This window comes from Cnephaeus nilssonii (assembly GCF_951640355.1).
Source record: "Cnephaeus nilssonii genome assembly, chromosome: 1".
NCBI classification, from domain to species: domain Eukaryota; kingdom Metazoa; phylum Chordata; class Mammalia; order Chiroptera; family Vespertilionidae; genus Cnephaeus; species Cnephaeus nilssonii.
This window is the reverse complement of record NC_137072.1, coordinates 60702740-60723447: the sequence shown is the minus strand read 5'-3', so window position 1 is coordinate 60723447 and position 20708 is coordinate 60702740. Positions and strand designations below refer to the sequence as shown.

General features: G+C 43.5%; 1 protein-coding gene across 2 annotated transcripts in view; it reads right to left on the bottom strand.

The window, feature by feature from the left end:
- The window catches only part of LOC307098846 (broad substrate specificity ATP-binding cassette transporter ABCG2-like), a 54773-nt gene extending 39811 nt beyond the window's left edge, over nt 1-14962 (bottom strand). Inside the window, exons 1-2 of one of the 2 annotated variants that reach the window (XM_079769972.1) lie at nt 14824-14962; nt 898-1119 (exon numbers count right to left, since the gene is read on the bottom strand). In XM_079769972.1, coding sequence (XP_079626098.1) covers nt 898-1118 — 221 coding nt within the window. In that variant the 5' untranslated portion in view covers nt 1119; nt 14824-14962. Of the gene's footprint in view, nt 1-897; nt 1120-14378; nt 14587-14823 lie in introns of those variants that run through there. The other variant, XM_079769973.1, reaches the window with a different exon arrangement.
- Between the last annotated feature and the right edge of the window lie 5746 nt (nt 14963-20708).

Genomic DNA, 20708 nt, shown 5'->3' with positions numbered 1-20708 from the left:
ATAAAGGGCATAAGAACCTAAAGTGTTTGGCTCATGAAACATAGTGACAGATCTTTTCTTTCAGAGGTTAAAATATTGAAGACAGAGATTACAATTCTATCCCCGCAGTCAGGAAGTTGCCAAGTCACACAGCCAGGCCTCTTCCCACTAAACCACAAGGCTTACCCAAGGAAAGCTAAATGGCACATTAATTATTCAGTTTCTCAAACAAAAGTTGATGCACATGGTACAACCACTTTAAAAAAACAGTTTGGTTATTCCTTTAAAAATTAAACATATATATACCTAACATGTGATCCTGTCACAGAAGACTGGAGAAAAAACAAGCAACGCTTAGAGAAATGGAGTTACACTTTATTATTATGCCAGTGGGCTCAGAGAAAAAATGTCTTTCAAATTCTGAGCAACAACATGGAGGAAGCTGTCCCTTTTTATATCTTTCCCAGTCCTTTGTCTCCCAAATATGGGGTTTCCCAGTCCCCTTTGCAAGTTCTTAAAGAGCCCCATGTGCTGGGGCCTTGAGATCACAACTAAAGGCCTGGCCTGGCACCAGCACTGATAACTCCGTCTGGGGATGGTTTATGGTCTCTCAAAAATGGGAGTAAACAGGTCTTGCAAGACCAGACAATTAAAGGGGCAGTGGCTAGCCTATAGGCTAATAAGAATGTGTATTAGGTTAATGGCACAGATTCAGATTGCTAGCCCCCAAAAATGTCTCATTTTCCCCATCAATCCAACCATTTCATTCCCAGGTGAGGAAAACAAATGAAAGCATGTGTCTGTGTATATGTAGGAACATATATACAAATGTCCACAGCACCTGTACTTGCATTAGGCTAAACCTGTGGAGCTCACTGCTGTCAATAAAGCTATATAAACAAACGTTCATGCACATACTTGATATTTGTCAGTATTTCCTTCTCAACTGTTTTTCGATTAAGTAGAAATCCACTCTTCACTTTTACTCGGTAGCAGATGTTATGGAAACTTAACACGGCTCCCTCAGTAAACGTCTTCGGGTCTTTGGGGGTGGTCCTGGGGACGCCATCGGTGTTAGTTTGTGACATTGGGATAATAACTCGGTAAGTTCCGGAAGTCATCTGGAGAGGATCTGCCATTCTGGAGGGAGAAAAGCAACAGTCAGTTTATAGTCTGTCTTGTTACAAACTTCCAGTTATAAAAGAAATAAGTCCTGCAGATGTAATGTGCAGCAGGGGAAGTATAGTTAACAATACTGTATTATATGTTTGAAAGTGGTTAAGAGATCTTTAAAGTTCTCAGCACGAGAAAAGAAAAACTTATAACTATGTGGTGATGGATATTAACTAGACTTATTGTGGTGATCATTTCACAATACATATAATTATTGGCTCCGTATGTTGTATACCTGAAACTAATGTTATCTGATAATTATATCTTAATTAAAAATAATAGAAATCTTTTTTATAGTGATTGTATGTACAAGTAAAAATATTTTGGATATACTGAATTCAATAAAAGATATTATTAACATAAATTATTGTTAACATTATTAACAATAGGAGATATTATTAACATTAGTTATAATTAAAGTTATAATTAACAAGTCCATTTTAAACTGCACTGCAATAAATAGATCCATTTCCAATGAGCAACCCATATCACTGTGATAAGAACAATCTTAGAACCCACATTAGGGAGGCAAACACAACTATGAATGCATACACAACAATTAGATTCAATTAAATATCTAATCTATCCTATATAATAAAAGACTAATATGCAAATCGTCCAAACGGCGGAACAACCAGTCGCTATGACGCTCACTTACCATCAGGGGGCAGATGCTCAACACAGGAGCTGCCCCCTGGTGGTCAGTGCGCTCTCACAGGGAGAGTGCTGCTCAGCCAGAAGCCAGGCTCCTAGCTGGTGAACGCAGTGGTGGTGGCAGGAGCCTCTCCTGCCTCCATGGCAGCACTAAGGATGTCTGACTGACGGCTTAGGCCCGCTCCCCACGAGGATGTCTTACTGCAAGAGGGCATAGGCTGGCCTGAGGACGCCCCACCCCCCGCCCCCCCCCCACCCCCCGCCGGCAGTGCACGAATTTGAGGCACTGGGCCTCCAGTATGTGTGTGTGTGTGTGTGTGTGTGTGTGTGTGTGTGTGTGTGTATCCTGTCTAATAAAAGAGTAATATGCAAATTAACCATCACCCCGCGACAAAAATGGCGGCCCCCATAGCCACAAGATGGCGGCGCCCAGTCCCCTCAGCCCCGCTGCTGGAGTGTCTGGGCCTGTCCGCCGGAGGGGGCAGATCCAGCCTTCCTGCCCCGCCGGTGCTGCAGCGGTTGGGCCCGTCAGCCCCGCGGGGGTTCGCACAGACCAAGCGGCGGGCAGACAGAGCCAGGACAGGCTTGCGGGAACCAAGTGGCGAGGCTGTATCGGCCTCCAGAGGGGGCCGATCCAGCCTTCCCGCTCCACCGGTGCTGCAGAGCTTAGGCCCGTCAGCCCATCGGGGGTTCGCGCGGACCAATGCGCGAAGCTGGATCTGCCCCCAGGCCCAGCAGACAGAGCTTAGACAGCAGGGCTTGGGGGCTTCTTTCCCAGGGTGATGGCTGTGAAGCCCCGGGCCCGGCAGACAGAGCCCAGACAGCAGGGCTTGGGGGCTTCCTTAGATCAGTGGCGGTGGGAACACCCCCAGGCCCTGCAGACAGAGCCTGGAAAGCAGGGCATGGGGGCTTCCTTAGTGTGTCTGTGTCTGGGAAGCCCCCAGGCCCGGCAGACAGAGCACACTGCAAGGCATTGGAGCTTCCTTTGCATGGCAGCGGCAGGCAGAGAGCGGACAGCAGGGCATGGGGGCTTCATCTCCATGGCTGCAGGGAAACCCCCAGGCCCCACAGAGAGCAGAGAACCATGGGGAGTGGGCCTGAGCCATCAGTAGGACATCCCCTGAGAGCTCCTGGATTGTAGAGGGTGCAAGTTGAGCTGAGGGACCCCCATGCACGAATTTCGTGCAATGGGCCTCTAGTATATAAATAAAAGACTATATATATAAAAGACTAATATGCTGAGTGTCTCTCCCTCTGTCCAACCAGTTGCTATGATGCGCACTGACCACCAGGGGGCAGACGCTCAACGGGGGAGCTGCCAAGCTGCAGTGACTTGGCAGCAGTGGTTCTCGGGTGACACACCCCAAAACCAGAGAGGAGGAAGCCTGATTCCTTAAGGGGCCACATGATTCCACCTTCGACCATGGGTTATGTGGTTGCCGAAGCACTGTTGGCCCTGAATCTGGTTTATTGCACACTTGCGTTTGCATTCCACACCCTGTACGACAGCAGCTTTGCAGATGCCCTCTTGCACTCTGGGACTCCTCAGGGGATGTCGGAGAGCCAGTTTCGGCCTGATCCCTGCAGACCAGGCCGAGGGACCCCACCTGTCAGAGGGACCCCTCTCATTCCGCAGATGCCTTTGGAGCCATGGTGCCACCCCAAGTGCGGCCAGCCAGGGAGGGACCGCGAGAGGTTGGCTCCAGGGCATGTTGGGCCCTTCTTGCCCGGTCCCGCCTCGCTGGCCACCTTCTAATTAATTTCCTTTCAATGTGCACGAATCCATGCACCAGGTCACTAGTAAGTAAATAAGAGTATGACAATTACTTAAAAGTCATGAAGCAGGGCCCTAGCTGGTTTGGCTTAGTGGACAAAGTGTCAGCCTGTGGACTGAAGGGTCCCAGGTTCAATTCCAGTCAAGGGCACATGCCCAGGTTGTGGGCCCGATCCCCAGTAGGGGGTGTGCAGAAGGCAGCCAATCAATGATTCTATCTTATCGTTAATGTTTCTATCTCTCTCTCTCTCCCTCTCTCTTCCTCTCTGAAATCAATAAAAATATATTTTTTAAAAAGTCATGAAGCAGGAGTTAAACTTGTCTAGCTTGAAAAGTATATCATGATCTGACTCAAGATCAGGGACAGATTACATGATCACCTTCATCCCCTGTTTTTTGGTTGTGGATGTTGGTTTTGTTTTGTTGTTGTTGTTGTTGCTTTTTTTAATTTTAGAGTTTATGACGTAGTTGTTACAAAAAGGGCCTTAGCCAGACAGTCAGGGACTAGAAAAGTTTCTCTGAATTTACAGCTGCAGTTCCAGGCTTTATATCACTAGTGGTTATGCTCCTTCAATCAGCTAAGAAGACAAATTCCAAAATTGTTTGGGATGACAAAATATTTCCTTAATGGGTGAATATATTTAAATTTTAGAAAGATGCATAATTAATTATGAAAATAATTAAGAAAAGAAAACCAATCGTCAAATAGTTAAGGAATTGAATACAGAAACTGCGTGTTAGCCCTGGCTGGTGTGGCTCAGTTTGTTGGGCGCCCTTCCATGCACCAACGGGCTGCAGGCTAGATTCCTGGTCAGGGCACATGCCTGGGCTGCCGTTTCCATCCCCAGTGGGGGTTGTGTGGGAGGAAGCCAATGGACGTTTCACTCTCACATCAATGTTCCTCTCTCTTTTTCCCTTCCTATCTCTCTAAGAATCAATAAAAAAAACAAACAGACAAAAAAACAAAAAACTGAGCATTAAATTTATAAACAAGCTTTTGAAATGTTTCATTAAAGAAGTTACAAAAAGCCCCTTTAAAAGATATTAGGGTAACCCTGGCCAGTGTGGCTTAGTTGGTTGGAGCGTCATCCAGCAAACCAACAGGTGGCGGGGTTTGATTCCCAGTCAGGGCACATACCCAAGTTTCAGATTTAATCCCTGGTCAGGGCACATGAGGAATATCACATTGATATTTCTCTCTCTCCTTCCCTCCCCCTACCTTCTCTCTCCCTTCCTCTCCCTAAAATGAATTTAAAAATGGCTAATTAAGATAAGAAATTAGAGGAACTTAACAGCTTGTGAACAGGCTTGAAATGTGAAAAACTTCAATAAACATGGTTTTAATTTTTAAAACTCAAAGTAATCACATTACCCAAAGGAATATACAGACTTAATGCAATCCCCATGAAAATCCCAATGGTTTCTTTTTAAATAGAACAAAAATGTCATCACATTTCTATAAAACCACAAAAGACCCCAAATAGCCAAAGCAATCCTTAGTGGGGGAAAAAACAAAACCTTGCTGGAGGTATCACACCACCTGACGTAAAACTGTACTACAAAGCAAGGATAATCAAAACATCATGGTATTGGCAAGCCAGGGGAGGAAAGGTCAGGGAAGGGTCTGAACCACATGACCAGCAATATGCTAGGGAGGAAAGGTTACTGTGGGGTCCAGGTTCTTGTTTTCCCAGTTTTGCCTGTTGCTAGGCACCTAGGGCTTTCCACCTGATGACCTTCTATACCTGCCTGCAGTCACCGATCTGCTCATGCCTAACTGCCTACACACTCATGCTTGGGTAAAAAAAATTATCAACAGAGCCACTTCAAAATGAAATTGGTGCTGTCATCCCAGAAGAACTGCCTTACAAGTCTTACTCCTCAGACCTTTGGAGTATTAAAACTGGGCAAAATAACTTTTGGATTAGGCCTAAAATATGGTATTTCAAGCAACTATAGGGTGTCCCCAAGAAATGTATACACACACTTTAAAAAATCATACAGGCAGTGTTTTTTAAAATACATTTCATTTTTAAAATTGAGCTACCAGCTATTAAAGTATGTATACATTTTGGGAAGACACCCTATATTTTAAAAGCTTACAATGAAGCTGACATCATGACCAATTGAAAATTAAAAACATTCTTCAGAATGTTAGCTTGTCTACATCTAGAGAAATTCCCTTCTTAGCTTATCATACCCATAGAAATGTCTTTCTTTTGATCATGTAATTACACCCTTTCACTTTCTCATAAATACCTCTTGCCCTCACCTCCACATCAGAACACTACCTGGTTTCTGACTGAAGCAGTGCTGCCAGACAGCTATTCTTTCGGGGCTCAAATAAATGCTTGTTGCTTCTCACTCTGCCCTTTTATCTTTATTTCTTTTATTTTTTAAATTGATTTCAGAGAGGAAGGGAGAGAGAGATAGAAACAGCAATGATGAGAGAGAATCATTGATTGGCTGCCTCCTGCACAGAGCCCACAACCTGGGCATGTGCTCTGACCGGGATTCAAACTGTGACCTCCTGGTACATGGGTCCACACTCAACCACTGAGCCAAGCTGGCCGGGCAGTGCTCAGCGTTTTGAGATCATTGCTAAGGCTTATGAAACTTCATATGAGAAACCTCCAAAAACAACAGATGTTTGCTCTTAAAGGGACATGAAGATGAAGCCTTCCTCTGTTCTCGTGCCCATGTTGCTCAAATGTGGCCTAAGCTTCCTACGAAAACCATTTTCCCTCCTATGTAGAAAATGCAGGGAATGAACATGAGCCTTTCCAGCAATGAGGGATGGACAATCCTCTTATTAACTAACTAGAGACCCGGTGCATGAAATTCATGCACTGGGGGGGTGTACCTCAACCTAGCCTGCCCCTCTCCAATCTGGGACCCCTCAGGGGATGTCTGACTGCCGGTTTAGGCAGGGATCGGGCCTAAACCGGCAGTCAGATATCCCTCTCACAATCCGGGACTGCTGGCTTCTAACCGCTTCTGCCTGCCAGCCTGATCACCCCCTAACCAACCCCCTGCCGGCCTGATTGACGCCTAACTGCTCCCATGCCAGCCTGATCATCCCCAATTGCCCTCTCCTGCTGGCCCAATTGCCCCAAACTGCCCTCCTCTGCTGGCCCAATTGCCCCAAACTGCCCTCCCTGCTGGCCTGATTGCTCCCAACTGCCCTCCTCTGCTGGACTGGTTGACCCCAACTGCCCTCCCCTGACCTTGTGATGATATGAGTGCGAGATGCCACCTAGGCTTTTATTAGTATAGATTGGTATTGCTTTCTGATGACTATCAGTGGTGCTTGCAAGAAAAGGTTTCTATCAAAAAGGAAAATATAAATATAAAAATAATATAAACAGAGCCACTTCAAAATGAAGTTGGAGCTGCCATCCCAGAGGAACTGCCTTATATATCTTACTCCTCAAACCTTTACAACGTTAAAACTGAAAAATAACCTTTGGATTGGACCCAAATCAGCCTTGAATCCCAAACAAACATCTGTTTGGAAAGCACACATCATGATTACCGAACTGAAAATGAAAGACATTCTTCCTATTTTATTATTCTTTAGAATTCACTTCACTATGTTAGCTTATCTACACCTATAGAAATTCCTTTTTCTATTCATATAATTATCTCCCTTTCCTTCCTCATAAATACCCCTTGCCTTCACCACCTAATCAGAATAGTACTTATATTTCTGCCTAAATCAGTGCTACCAGAATAGCTCTTCTTTGGGGTCTCAAATAAATGCTTGTTGCCTCTCACTTTGGCTTTTCGTTTTGAGGTTAACAGCATATTTCAAATATATGGCCTAGGCATATCTCCCCTTCTCATTTATTCAGCCAATAGTCAGAATATAATTTAATTAAGCTAATAGATTTTTTTAAAAGAGGCTACTTTCTCTTAAGAGCCTAATAAATAAAAATGTATGTGTTCATTTTGTTTGTTCTATAAGCACTTATAGGTCATCATTTGAGAAAAATGCTAAACCCTGCCAAATTTATTTCTTTCCCATAAGAAACTGAATCCAACTAATTAGGTCCTCTATAGTGTTTGAAATTTAACCTTTTGCACTCGGATGTCGAGTGTGACTCGACACGGTTAGCATTAGAATAAAGGAATCGAGAAAAAAGCAAGCGAGTGCAAAGGGTTAAGGCATTACTCCTCTTTGTAGACGTGCATTTTCTAGGTCACAAATCTTTTAAACTTAAAAAGCTCAAAGTTACTCCAGTAGAACACCTGGTGCCCAGATCTTGGTTTCTTATAACAAAGAAAGAAAGAGAGAGAAAGAGAGAGAGAGAAAAAGGAAGGAAGGAAGGAAGGAAGGAAGGAAGGAAGGAAGGAAGGAAGGAAGGAAGGAAGGAAGGAAGGGAGGGAGGGAGGGAGGGAGGGAGGGAGGGAGGGAGGGAGGGAGGGAGGGGAGGGGAGGGGAGGGGAGGGGAGGGGAGGGGAGGGGAGGGAAGGGAAGGGAAGGGAAGGGAAGGGAAGGGAAGGGAAGGGAAGGGAAGGGAAGGGAAGGGAAGGGAAGGGAAGGGAAGGAAGGAAGGGGAAACACCATATTAGCATAATCCAAGCTTAAGTTTGAGTAGAAACAGGATATTAGCATACTCCAAGTTTCTCTCCCAAGATATCTACTTTCCATTGGGAACCTGGCAAGGTTAACATCAGTAATGAGATGTCATGTACCCTGGATAAATTCACTGGAATTTTCTGCTATTTTTCCCCAAAATGCAGAACCTCAATCTAATCATGAGAAAACATCACGAGGGGCATTCTATAAAATAACTGATCAGTATTCTTCACGAGTGTCAAGGTCATGAAAAACAACAGAACATTGAGCCATTGTCACAGAGTGGAGGAAACTAAGGATGTATAACAATCAAATGCAACATGACATCCTAGACCACATTGTCAACAGAAAAAGGATGGTATAAACCAGTGAAATTCTAATAAGTCTACAGTTTATTTAACATTGTCAGAGCATTGTACCAAGGTTAATCTATTAGTTTTGACAACTGTAAAATATTTCAGGAATTATCTATACCATTTTTGCAACTATTAATAAGTCTAAAAAATTTTTTTAATAAAAAAATGCCAATTTTTTTTAATGTTTACAAGGGAAATGTAATGTGAGACTTAAAATGCCTTCTTTGTTCTTGAAAACTTCTTCATCAAGAGCTATACAACCCAGTCACAGCTATATGTATTCTAAAAAAAGCATAGTTTTCTAAACTATAAGACAACAAAAACATATTTTTCTTTCTAATCTGGCATATTTATGTTTGGCTGAAATTCAAATGATATGACAGTTGTGAGGTTCTCCTAAAAACTAATACTTGGGGCTCTCTCTACCACATTGAGAGGGAAGGAAGAGCGGGAAGCTTACGTTTTGTAAACTGTTCTCCAGAAGCGATTCACACTCTCTTCCTGCTTTAGGTAGAAATTATGGAGGGAGAAGATAGCAACGTGGTTTTTACTGAAAAATTCAAACCACCTGAATTAACCACTGAGTTGGGGTGGCAGTCTATGAGGAAAGATAGATCACATCCCACGGGGGTGAAGGGAAGATATGTATCTATTTATGAAATAAGGACAGGAGTGCTTTGTACTTGCAGAGAACAGCTAAGTAGCAAGGCCAGACCTACACAATAGCAACCTGAGTGAGACCTATGCAGTAGCAACTGGAATGGGTCAACTGACACTACATTGCTAGTTACATCTGGGCATAAATCAACACTGCACATGCCAAATGGATTCTACTCCTAGCTTAGATTCAAGATGCAAGTGCGTGAGTGGTTTGGCATGATAACAATAGTACTTTAGATTTAGTGTGACTGAAATGATACCATTCGATTTTTAAACTAAAATTAGCCTACTGTTTAATGGGTTTCTGAAGTATACCTATTTTATTTGAGGTAACTATCATATGCGGTATACTGGAAAGACATGTAACAGTTTTCCCATGTTATTAAACAAGGGAAATAAAACAGAAAGGTCTTAAATCAAAGTCAGATGGCAGTTTTGCAGAAATAAGACTCAGCTCTGTAGACATTGCCCACCGCAGGTATGTACTAAAATAATAAACAAATATTATTTCCTAGATTCTTGAATTTCCTGAAACTTCATTCTTTTTTAAAAATATATTTTATTGATTCTTTTACAGAGAGGAAAGGAGAGGGATAGAGAGTTAGAAACATCGATGAGAGAGAAACATCGATTCAGCTGCCTCCTGCACACTCCCCCACTGGGGATGCGCCCGCAACCAAGGTACATGCCCTTGACTGGAATCGAACCTGGGACTCTTCAGTCCACAGGCTGACACTCTATCCACTGAGCCAAACCGGTTAGGGCTGAAACTTTATTCTTTCTGCATTGACTAAGAAGAGTTAGGAATTAGAAACAAGTTAGAAGTTATTAAAAGCACGAGACACATGTATAAATAGATTATCTTCAGGATAAAAAAAAGCGTTGTCCAAACCAACTTCTATCACTGTATCAATGAATGCCCAGAGACCCATGCTACCCAATTCTGCAGCCATTACCACATGTGCCTGTTGAGCACTTGAGATGCGGACAGTCCTAATTAAGATGTGCAGTAACTGTAGGATGTATTCCAGATTTTGAAGGCTTAGTATGAATAAAAGAAGGTAAAATGGCTCATTAATAATTGTGTATTGATTGCATATTGAAATAATTTATTTAATATATTGTTTATACAGCAAAAGATAGAGGTAGTGTCTTATGGTTTCCAAACAATACTAAGCTGTATGATCTCATTTGATCCTCACATCTTGTGCTGAGTCATTCCATTTTACTGAGCAGACTATGACCTAGTAGGAACAGTTCCTAAGTCTTTACACTTTTACTGGGTGATGACTCCACTGGCTGCACACTTACGTAATAAGATCGATTGAGTGGTATTTATTAACAATAGGATAATAATTGAATGCCTTTCCCACTCCCAGTGGCAGGTCAGATATTAATACTAAGTGTTCTCAGCACACTTAACACTCTCTCCTACTAGTCTGGCTCAACTACGAATAATTATAGAGAAGACAGGGTCAGGTCAGGTCAGGGTCAGGCTGTGTAGGACAGGAAGCAGAGAGGCATACCTCTGTGACCTGTCCAAGCTTTGGGTGCCTCTCAGCACTTCCCTCTTTCCCTATAAGACACTCACTTCAAGTGGCTTCAGAGGGAGATTATAGGGCTTGTGGCCTTCTAGAGATTTCCTCTTTTGCTCTTCCAGATGACAAAGAACGTAATGCCAGTGAAATAACAGCTACTTAATGCCAGTGACATGACAGCTGCCTAAGACCTAGCCCAAAGGGATTGGGCTAATGATCATGTGACAGTTCAGATCAAGTTACCCCACGATGTGCCTCTGGGGGACTTATATTGTTTTGAGCTAAAGGCAACTTTAGTGTCTGGCAGAAGAGAAACTTCCACCCCTCCATTAACTACCTATAAGAATTTGACCTTGGTATCATCACAATACACCAAGATTGCAGGTTCCATACCTAGTCAGGGCACACATAAGAATCAACCAATGAATATGTAAGTAAGCGGTCACAAAAAATCAATGTTTCTCTCTCTCACACACACACACACACTTCCTCTCTCTCTCAAATCAATTTTTTTAAAAGTATTTTGAATTAGAGGCCTTGCCCATACTTAATAAGAGATGATCAGAGACAACCTCTTTTGACTTGTCTATAGGGCAGGACAAACTTCAATTCACTAAGCATCTGTTCTTCCTGCAATGACCCTTTAGCCCCCAAAGCACCTTATCTCTAAGGATTTCACTCAGAATGTCTTATACACCCACTAGAGGCCAGGTGCATGAAACCTGTGCACTGAGTGGGGGGTCCCTCAGCCTGCACCCTCTTACAGTCCTGGAGCCCTCGGGGAATGTCTGACTGACGGCTTAGGCCCGCTCCCTTTTAAGCCAGTAGTCGGACATCCTTAGTGCTGCCAAGGAGGCGGGAGAGGGTCCCACCACCTTTGCTGGACTCACCAGCTGTGAGACCAGCTTCTGGCTGAGCAGCACTCTCCCTGTGGCAGTGCACTGACCACCAGGGGTCAGCTCCTGCATTGAGTGTCTGCCCCCTGGTGGTCAGTGTGCATCATAGTGACCGGTCATTCCATGGTTCAGTCAATTTGCATATTAGCCTTTTATTATATAGGATGTTACCTTTTTGTCTCTGAATCTCTCCTGCATGTGGGGTCTCTGGCTCTTTCATGTGTATGAGGTTCCCACACAGATTTGTTAAATTTGGTTACTTTCTCTTGCTAATCTGTCTCATGTTCATTTGGTTATTAGGCCAACTAAAAGAACCTTGAGGGTAAAGGAAAGTTTCTTCCTCACCCACATCAGAAAAGTGTAAGAAACCTTGTTCAAAGGGGTTTCTACTTTGCTAAGATTTTATTCTACCTTCTCACCAAAACATAACTTCTTCATTGAAATCAAGTAAGTAGCAGCAATTTTGCTTTACACACACGTATCCACCCCTAATTTAAACTACTAACTTTCAGTGTTACAGTTCTCTGAATATTTCATTTATCTCTATAAATAAGCCAACTTTGTGGCTCTAAGATTATATGTACTTTCTAACAGCCTTCCAGTGAAATAGAATACCTTTAAAAAACAATGGGGTGGGAGGAACAATGAGGAGAAAGAGTTACTTGCTAATGGATTTTTAAAGGGGAAGATGATAAAATGTGATGGTTTCACAAACTATGTACTTTAAATAGGTGTTTTGTATCATCTGTGAATGATATCTCACAAAACTGTTAGTAATAAAATAAAATAAAATAAAATAAAATAAAATAAACTAGAAGGCCAAAGTCATCCGGACACTTTTATCAATTATTGGGTCACAAACAGGAGTAAACTGAGGATTGATTTCTTAAAGGATACACTTTAATTTCCTGTAGATCCTATAGAGAGGATGGCCATTCAGGTTCATTAATTTTTACTAAACGTTCTCAGGCCTGACCCCAGTAAGAAAACACAGAATATACCTCCCCACTTGATATATCTTTCAACTGTTGTCAGACATCTATCAAAAATCCTTGACAGAGAGAAATACAGAGTATTTGAAGCACATGAGATCCACCTATCCCCCTAGAAAATCTAGATTTATCCCCAAGGAAGCGAAACCATTCAACAGCAGCATGTGTGAGCCCAGGGTCTTAGCATCCAACAAGTGTTATTTCATAACACATAGAGTAAGGAAAATTACAGCTACAGCAAGCAGTCCTAGAAAACGCACCATTACTTGCACTATCAGATGGGCACGCACGATACTCTCCCACTGCCATGGTTCCGTCTCCTCCACATCCTTCTGTGACACGAGAAGTAAGTGCCAGGAAAAGCTTCCCTAAGGACCTGGTATGTTTCCCCCTTCATCCTCATTGAATTGTGTGACTGATGGCCTCGGGATGCAACTTAATTTGCGTAGGGTCCTTCGATCTGTTCACGTCCATTCTAATGTGCTCTCCCACGGTAACTCCCAGCCGTATTTTTATTTTCTATTTGTAATACTTGTGCTCACCTCAGCTGCTTCATGGATGGTTAATAAATAAAGGCAGAAATAGATTTTGGCTGTAAGTGTGTTTTAATACTATCTTGATTCAAAGACCGTGCTGCCTGAGGGTGGGGCTCTTGCTGAATGCCCAGGTTCAGGAACAAAGATGACCAATAAACATTTGTCACTATGAATCTGAAAATGGAATTATGTATATGAACACTATTAGCGAAGACAATGAAACTTGGCAACATTGGAGGCATTTTAATTGTTTGCTAGATTTGCCACCTAACTTTTTTGGTCTTCTAGTTTTTCTGTTTGGTTTTCCTTTATTCTGTATTACTTTTAATCAGTATTGTAATAAATTGGTTAACTCTTTGAAGTTAATCATTAAACTATCCACAGAAAAATTACACAAGGGAGCTCAATAACTCTTTAGCAAATCATCCAAAGTACTGAAAAAAACTCTATGTCCTGGATATGAAAAAAACAAAGCAATACGTTGGCTAATCCCTCTTAAAGTACTAATATTAACACACTTCTCTTCCACCTTGCAGTAACTTCCATGCTCAAGTTTTTATCTATCCAATATCAACTCCACACAATTGGAGTTTTACCAACCGGCCCTCAACACACATGACCACACACAGAATCTGTTGCATCAACACATCGTTTTCCAAAAGAGCAGTGTGAATTTTCAGTATGCATTTCCTATTCAAATGAAACTGGGAGGGACTAATTAAAACCTAGTCATCTCAACTGAACAGTTTTCTGTTTTCCACCAAATGTACTCCCAACACCCACCGGCCTTTCCGGCCCCTGGCATCCCAAAGGGCGGTCACCACTCAGTCAGCAGTTCCAGGGCTGGGATCTCAGGGTCCGTGTGCTCAGAGGCAGAGCGCTCACAGTGTCATTCATAGAACCGCGGAGATGAGTGCCCCAGCCCGCCCCTGCACGAGCTAAGGAAGCAGGTCCTACTTCACAAGGACTCAAGCATTTGCTTTCCCAGCCTGAAGCTGTTCCAAAACCTCCCGGCTCCTTTCCAGGCTGCCTCCTGCCAGGGACCCCCACTCTCCGGAGGGCGCTCCTGGACTCCCGCTCCCCTCCTGCGCGCTCGGGACTCGGACTGCAACCACCGACTCGGGTCAGCCCCTGGCGGGAAAGCCGGGCAGAAGGCGACCTTCCCGGGACCAACGCCCACAGCGCCACCCGCAGCCCGCCCACCGCGCCCGCGCGCCCCCCGCGCGCCCAGCACTCACGCGCAAGGCGCCGGCCCGGGGTCAGGGCCAGGAGCTTTGGGCAGCGGTCGGCGAGCTGGGACGGCGAGGAGAAGAGCGCAGGCCGAGGCGACACCGCTTCAAAATGCACGCCTCGGGCCTTGGGGCCGGGAGAGCGCTGGGCAGCGGCTCCTCCCTTGCTCCTCAGGCTCCCGGGGTCCGCGCCCGCGGGAGGGCGGAAGGCGTGGCGCCGCCTGCCCCGCTGGATAAGCCTGGGGTGGAGCCCGCGCCCGGAGTAGCGCAGGTACCGAGTTCCGCACTGGACCCGCCACACCCCAACCCCACCCCACCGTGGGCCCGGGTCACGGACACAACTGTCCCAGAGCATCCAGAGGCAACCCAAAAACTCTGTGTCCAGGCCTCGCAGGAAATGGACAGTTGGCCACGAGCCGGGTAATCCCGGGACGCCACCCCAGCTCATCCATACCTCGTCTCCCTGCGTGGATCTGGTCACCAACGGGGCCCGCGCCTAAGCACCAGGGGACGCGGACGCCTAGGCTTTCTTCAGTGTCACCGGCTGAGCATCCAGAGCAAGTGGTGGCCTCTAGTAAATGAGCTTCTGAGACCTTAGGTTTCGATGCCCCAGGGCCAATGGAATCAGGAGCTAAATCTATGGGCGGGGCGGGGTTGGAGGGAGGGGGGGGGGGACCTAAATGGAGACAAAACTCTTTGAGTGAAAATATGACTGCGAATAGTTTAAATGCATTCGTCACAGAGCTGTGATAAACACTTCTTTGCAAGACACTGATCACATGGAAAAGCTGGAAAGTGATTTGCAGATTCGGGAAAAGGACTGGTTATCAGGCTTTCTGAGTGTGAATGGCCATGCCCAAATTCACCTGCTGCAGCTGCTCCCCGCAATTAGTGCCTGCATCTAGGTAGTTTCTGGTTTGTATTTACAAACAAAAATTATAATATTCATTAAATTGTTTAAAGCAACACAAGGAATTGCTGTTAATTCTTTACCCCATACAATAAAATTTCAGACAGGCCTCGATAAGAAAGTGGATTACACACAATGTTTTTAGAATGTTAAAAACATCACACTGTATACTTTTAAATGACTTCGAAGTATATATCTATTAAGTCCCCAAACACTTGGATGAAATTGGGTTGGGCTTTGTTTTATTTTGTTTGTTTGTTTTTTTATTAAATTTCTGAGTCAGTTTAAAGACCCTTACAAACTCACATACAAATATATTTGTCATTTTAAGCCAACGTTGGGAAAATATCTTCAGAGCTGACTCTTAATAACTTTGAAAATTTGAAAATCACCCTCTACAGAATAAAACTTTAAAGATGAAAAAAATTCTGAAAGCAGTTCCAGGAGGCAACTTATAAAACTAGAGAAAATGGCCAAGCCACTGTGGCTCAGTGGTTGATCATTGACCTGTGAACCAGTAGGTTATTCCATTCCTGGTCAGGGCACATGCCCAGATTGCAGGCTCAATCCCCAGTGTGGGGAGTGCAGGAGGCAGCTGATTAATGATTCTCTCTCATCACTGATGTTTTTATCTCTCTCTCCCTCTCTGAAATCAATAAAAAATATATTAAAACAAAAAAAGTTAGGAGGATAAATGGGTGACAGCCTTACTTGGACCAGGGCCCACCACCCTCCACCTCGTGACCTCTCCATTATTTTTCCTGAAATGGGTAACTTTTTTTTTTATATAGAGCAGGGTAATGGGACCCCCCACATTTTCTTTTCCTTTTAACTAATCTTTTTCTCTCTTATTACATATCAAACAAGAAGAAAATTTAAATTGCCTGTAATTCATCAACTACATACCATAGCTTCATCAGCTTTTAGTCTGTGTCTTTGTATATATATTTTCTTTAAAAACAAAATGAGTTTATATACAAAGCAAAGGGATGAAGGACAATATCTCTGGAGTCAGATAGCCTGTGTCTGAATCCTGGCTCTCCTAAACCCTAGAGATTTGAACTTGAGCTAGTTACTTAGTCTTTAGGTGGTTATTGGTGATCGGGAGAAACATTCTCTTAAGGTAGTAGTTACAAAGATTAAATGAGATCATGTGTGTGTAAAGCACTGAACAGTCATTCTTACTTGTTGGCGCAAGGTAAATGGTAGCTATTATTATTTTGTAAACTGCTCTATTGCAAACATGGTTCTCTGTTGCTCAATATCTTGCTACAACTTTATATTTAAGTTGGACATCCCTCTCACAATCCGGGACTGCTGGCTCCCAATCACTCGCCTGCCTGCCAGCCTGATCACCCCCTAACCACTTCCCTGCCGGCCCGATCACCCCCAACTGCCCTCTCTTGCCGGTCCAATCACCCCCAACTGCTCTCCCCTGTGGGCCCAGTCACCCCTATTTGCCCTCCCCTGCAGGTCTGGTCCCCCCACAACTACCTTGCCCTGCCGACCTGTTTGCCCCTAACTGCCCTCCCCTGCCAGCCTGGTCACCCCCAACTGCCTTCCCCTGCAGGCCCAGTCACCCCCAACTGCCTTCCACTGCAGGCCTGGTTGCCCCCAGCTGCCCTCCCCTGCCAGGCATCTTGTGGTGGCCATCTTGTGACCACATGGGGCAGCCATCTTCTGACCACATGGGAGCAGCCATCTTGTGACCACATGGGGGTGGCCATCTTGTGCGAGGGTGTGATGGTCAATTTGCAAATTTCCTCTTTATTATATAGGATGGTTGCATGGTTATTCAATTGTTTATTGTGTACCATAATTAATTTAACTAAGCTTCCTATTGTTCACAAAACATCCTTGTAGCAATGTCATTGCACACACCCAGATAAGTTTCAGAAAGGGAATTGCTAAGAAATAAGGTTATTCCCAGTAAAAAAAGTTTTAATACACATAGCCAATTTTACTTAAAAAATATAAACTTTGTCCTTAACATTTGGCGCCTAATGTGGGGCTAAACTTTGGAGAAGCAGAGAGGAATGCTACTCTTTGGGTCAAGGTCAAAGTATGGCATCTACATACCCTTGAGGCTCATGGGACTCCTAGTGTGCTCCCTTTCTGCACCTCCAAAGTCTTGCATCTTGGGAACACATGCCTTTTGGTGGAAACCCAGGGCTTTATGGTGCCAGAGAGTATTCTTTCAGGAGAGTATTAGAAGGGGGCAGCTCAGAAGGTGCTGAGGAATTATTCCCTCATTTTGGTACCGTGTCAGTACCAATTCGGTACCGCAAATGTGAAGGAGAGAATTACCTCACTGGTGATTTTTTGAAGGACACCCTCAATTTTAATGTACCTGTATTTTTTTTTCTTTTTCTGAGATAATTGAACTCATAGTGACATCTGGTGGCCAGTCTATGTAATTAGTTTGGGTTTTTGCTCCAGACCAAAGGTTATACGCTTACTAGTAGTTTTGGAAATTATCTATGCGGGTTGGCTTTCCACTCTGAAGATAAGAGAGTAAATAGCCAGCGACCCAATGGGGATGGGCACCAGGAAGCAGCATTCTATCGACCGGAAACAACTTCCCAGCCTTGATTGGTTGAAAGCAATTTAAATTTGGGGAAGTCAAACTCCAAAATGTCCCCTGCCCCTTCCCAAAACACCAGTTGTTATGAGAGAACAATATGGGGCTGATTCATCCTTTAAAAAAATAAAATAAAATCTGAATGGATCAACATTACTGAAAATGACAAGTTAGAAATTATGAGAATTATTTTCTCTCTTCTAAACTTATATTGGCAAGAGAAAATATTTATGAAGCTAGCTTCTTGGGCCTACTGACTCTTGGGTTTTCTTTATTGAATCTTCCCTCCCAGAGAAAGTCTTCTTTTTTTCTGTCTGCGTCTCTTGTGCTGTTTGTCATAAGAAGGAAATAGCATAGGGATAGAACACAAGCGCAGACTTGCAGACTTCCTATAAGCCTGTTGTTCGAGCTGCCACGAATTAGCAGGCTTGAGACTGGGAGTGTCTCATATTTGGTGGAAGACTGGAGACACTGTATGCGCTATATCATCCTGATTACCTATTTTTTCTTTACTTACAGATCTTATAACATAGAAACTCACACCTGAAACCTATATGTTTATGTTGACCAGTGTCACCTCAATCAATTTAATGAATAAAATTTTTTAAAAGACACCCTTAAAAAGATGAAAGGACAGAAATTAGAAAATCAAAATCCACTCAGACACATTCCTGTGTACCTTCAGATAGTTGAAGATATTGTAAAAAATTAGGACAGTGAAAAAAAATAGAATATTGTAAGTACAGTTGCCCAGCACTAAGAAGAAAAACACACACAACTGGACAAAAATAAATACAAATGTTAAGCCTTTTGAATTTGCTACCTCTGCTACTTGGGTCTTATAGATTCTAACACAAACATTAGGTTAATCAATAAGAGATTAAAAGAACAGAAGGGAAAACCCAGAAATTTCCCAACAAAGTGGAAATTGTTTAAAGATTATTGAGATATAAGATTATAAAAATTGGCATATTTGAACAGAATTTAAAGATTCTAATAATTGATCAGGAATTTTGCCAAATTGGGAGCTGGTTTTTTAAAGGCTGACAAGGCTATTTTGAAAGTCTCAGCAGGTCTTCCTGCCCAGTAATCAGAAATGCAAACCCAGCTCACAACTGCATGAGGCTTGAAAACTGAAGGAAAAAAATTTGAGAAAGGGGTCCTTTTATTTTATTTATTCAAATGTTCTATTGCTTTTTTAAAAAATTGAATTTCTTGGGGTGACATTGGTTCACAAAACCATACAGGTTTAAAATGTACAACTCAATGAAGCATCATCTGCACACTGCATGGTGCGCCCATCATCCCATTTTCCCCCCTTTGCCCATCTCCACCTACCCCACTGCCTTTCCCTGTGACTGTCACCACACTGTGGTCTGTGTCTGTGTTATGTATATAATCCCTTCACCTTCTTTCATGCAGTCTCCCCAACCCGCCCCCCCGACAGCTGTCAGTCTGTTCCTTATATCCATACCTCTGTTTCTATTTTGTTTGACAGTTTATTTTGTTCATTGGATTCCACATACAAGAGAAATCATATAACATTTGTCTTTCTCTGACTGGCTTACTTTACTTAACATAATAATCTCCACATCTCTCCATGCTATTGCAAAGGGTAAGATTTTCTTCTTTTCTTTGGCTGAGTAGCATTCCATTGTGTAAATGTACCACAACTTTTTTTTTCCCCCAGAGAGGAAGGGAGAAGGGGAGAGAGAGAGATAGAAACATCACTGATGAGAATCATTGATTGGCTGCCTCCTGCACACCCCTCACTGGGGATCCAGCCTGAAACCTGGGCATGTGCCCTGACCAGGAATCTAACCGTAACCTCCTAGTTCATATGTTGATGCTCAACCACTGAGGCACGCCGGCCGGGCTGTACCACAACTTCTTTTATCCATTCATCTACCAATGGGCACTTGGGCTGTTTCCAGATCCTGGCTATTTTAAATAGTGCTGCAATGAACATAGGGGTGCATATATTTGAGAAAGGGGTATTTTAAAACACAAGCAGCTGAAGTATCCCATGCCTGACCCCCAACCTTCCCCTGCCTCCTTAAAAATTGTGAAGGGCAAATAAAAAATCTTGTGTCTCTCTATAATTACTAGTAATTGTGTCTATGTTTTGATCTCTTTGGGTTCTGTTTTTGTTTGTATGTTTTAAGTGTATAATGTTTTTTTACCTCCTAAAGATATTGTTAATTTTAATATTTAATTGGCTTATATAAATTAAGAAATAAACTAAAAAAAAACACATTATTTTCAGGACCACATTGAAAGGTGAACATGGAAGGTTAGCATGCTGGTGCGCGGGTAGGCGAAATAGCCATCTCAGATGGTGATTAAAGAAAAGTTGAATTTATTTAAGGAAGAAGGATGGGGGAGGGGATATCCAAAGGGAAGGGCTGCACAGCACTGAGCCAAAGCTGTGGCTAGATGATGGCAACACCCAGGAGCCCGAGTTTCATCCTTACATGCAGCTGTTGTTGTCAGTGGGCTTGGGCTGAGTGATGGGCTCGGAATGTGGGTGGAATGCAGGTGCGTCACCAGGTGTCTTCAGGACAGTTTCAGTTCCTTGTAGGGGCTGACCCCTGGTGTCCAGCAAGCTTTCTTCCTGCTCTTTTGTCCTCCTGTGGCAGGAAGCTTACAATTGGCCATTAAGGATTGTATTGCTCTACCCTCCTAACTCACATGTTCTAGGGAAATATTTAGTATTAACGCTAGTTTAAGTTTGGTTTGAACAGACATGTCTTTTAGAGTTAAACTTCTTCCATCCTTTTGTTACCAATTGGGGTTGCCAGCTGGGACCTCGGTTCTTTTTGTCAACGCAGAAAAGATGCTAATGTCA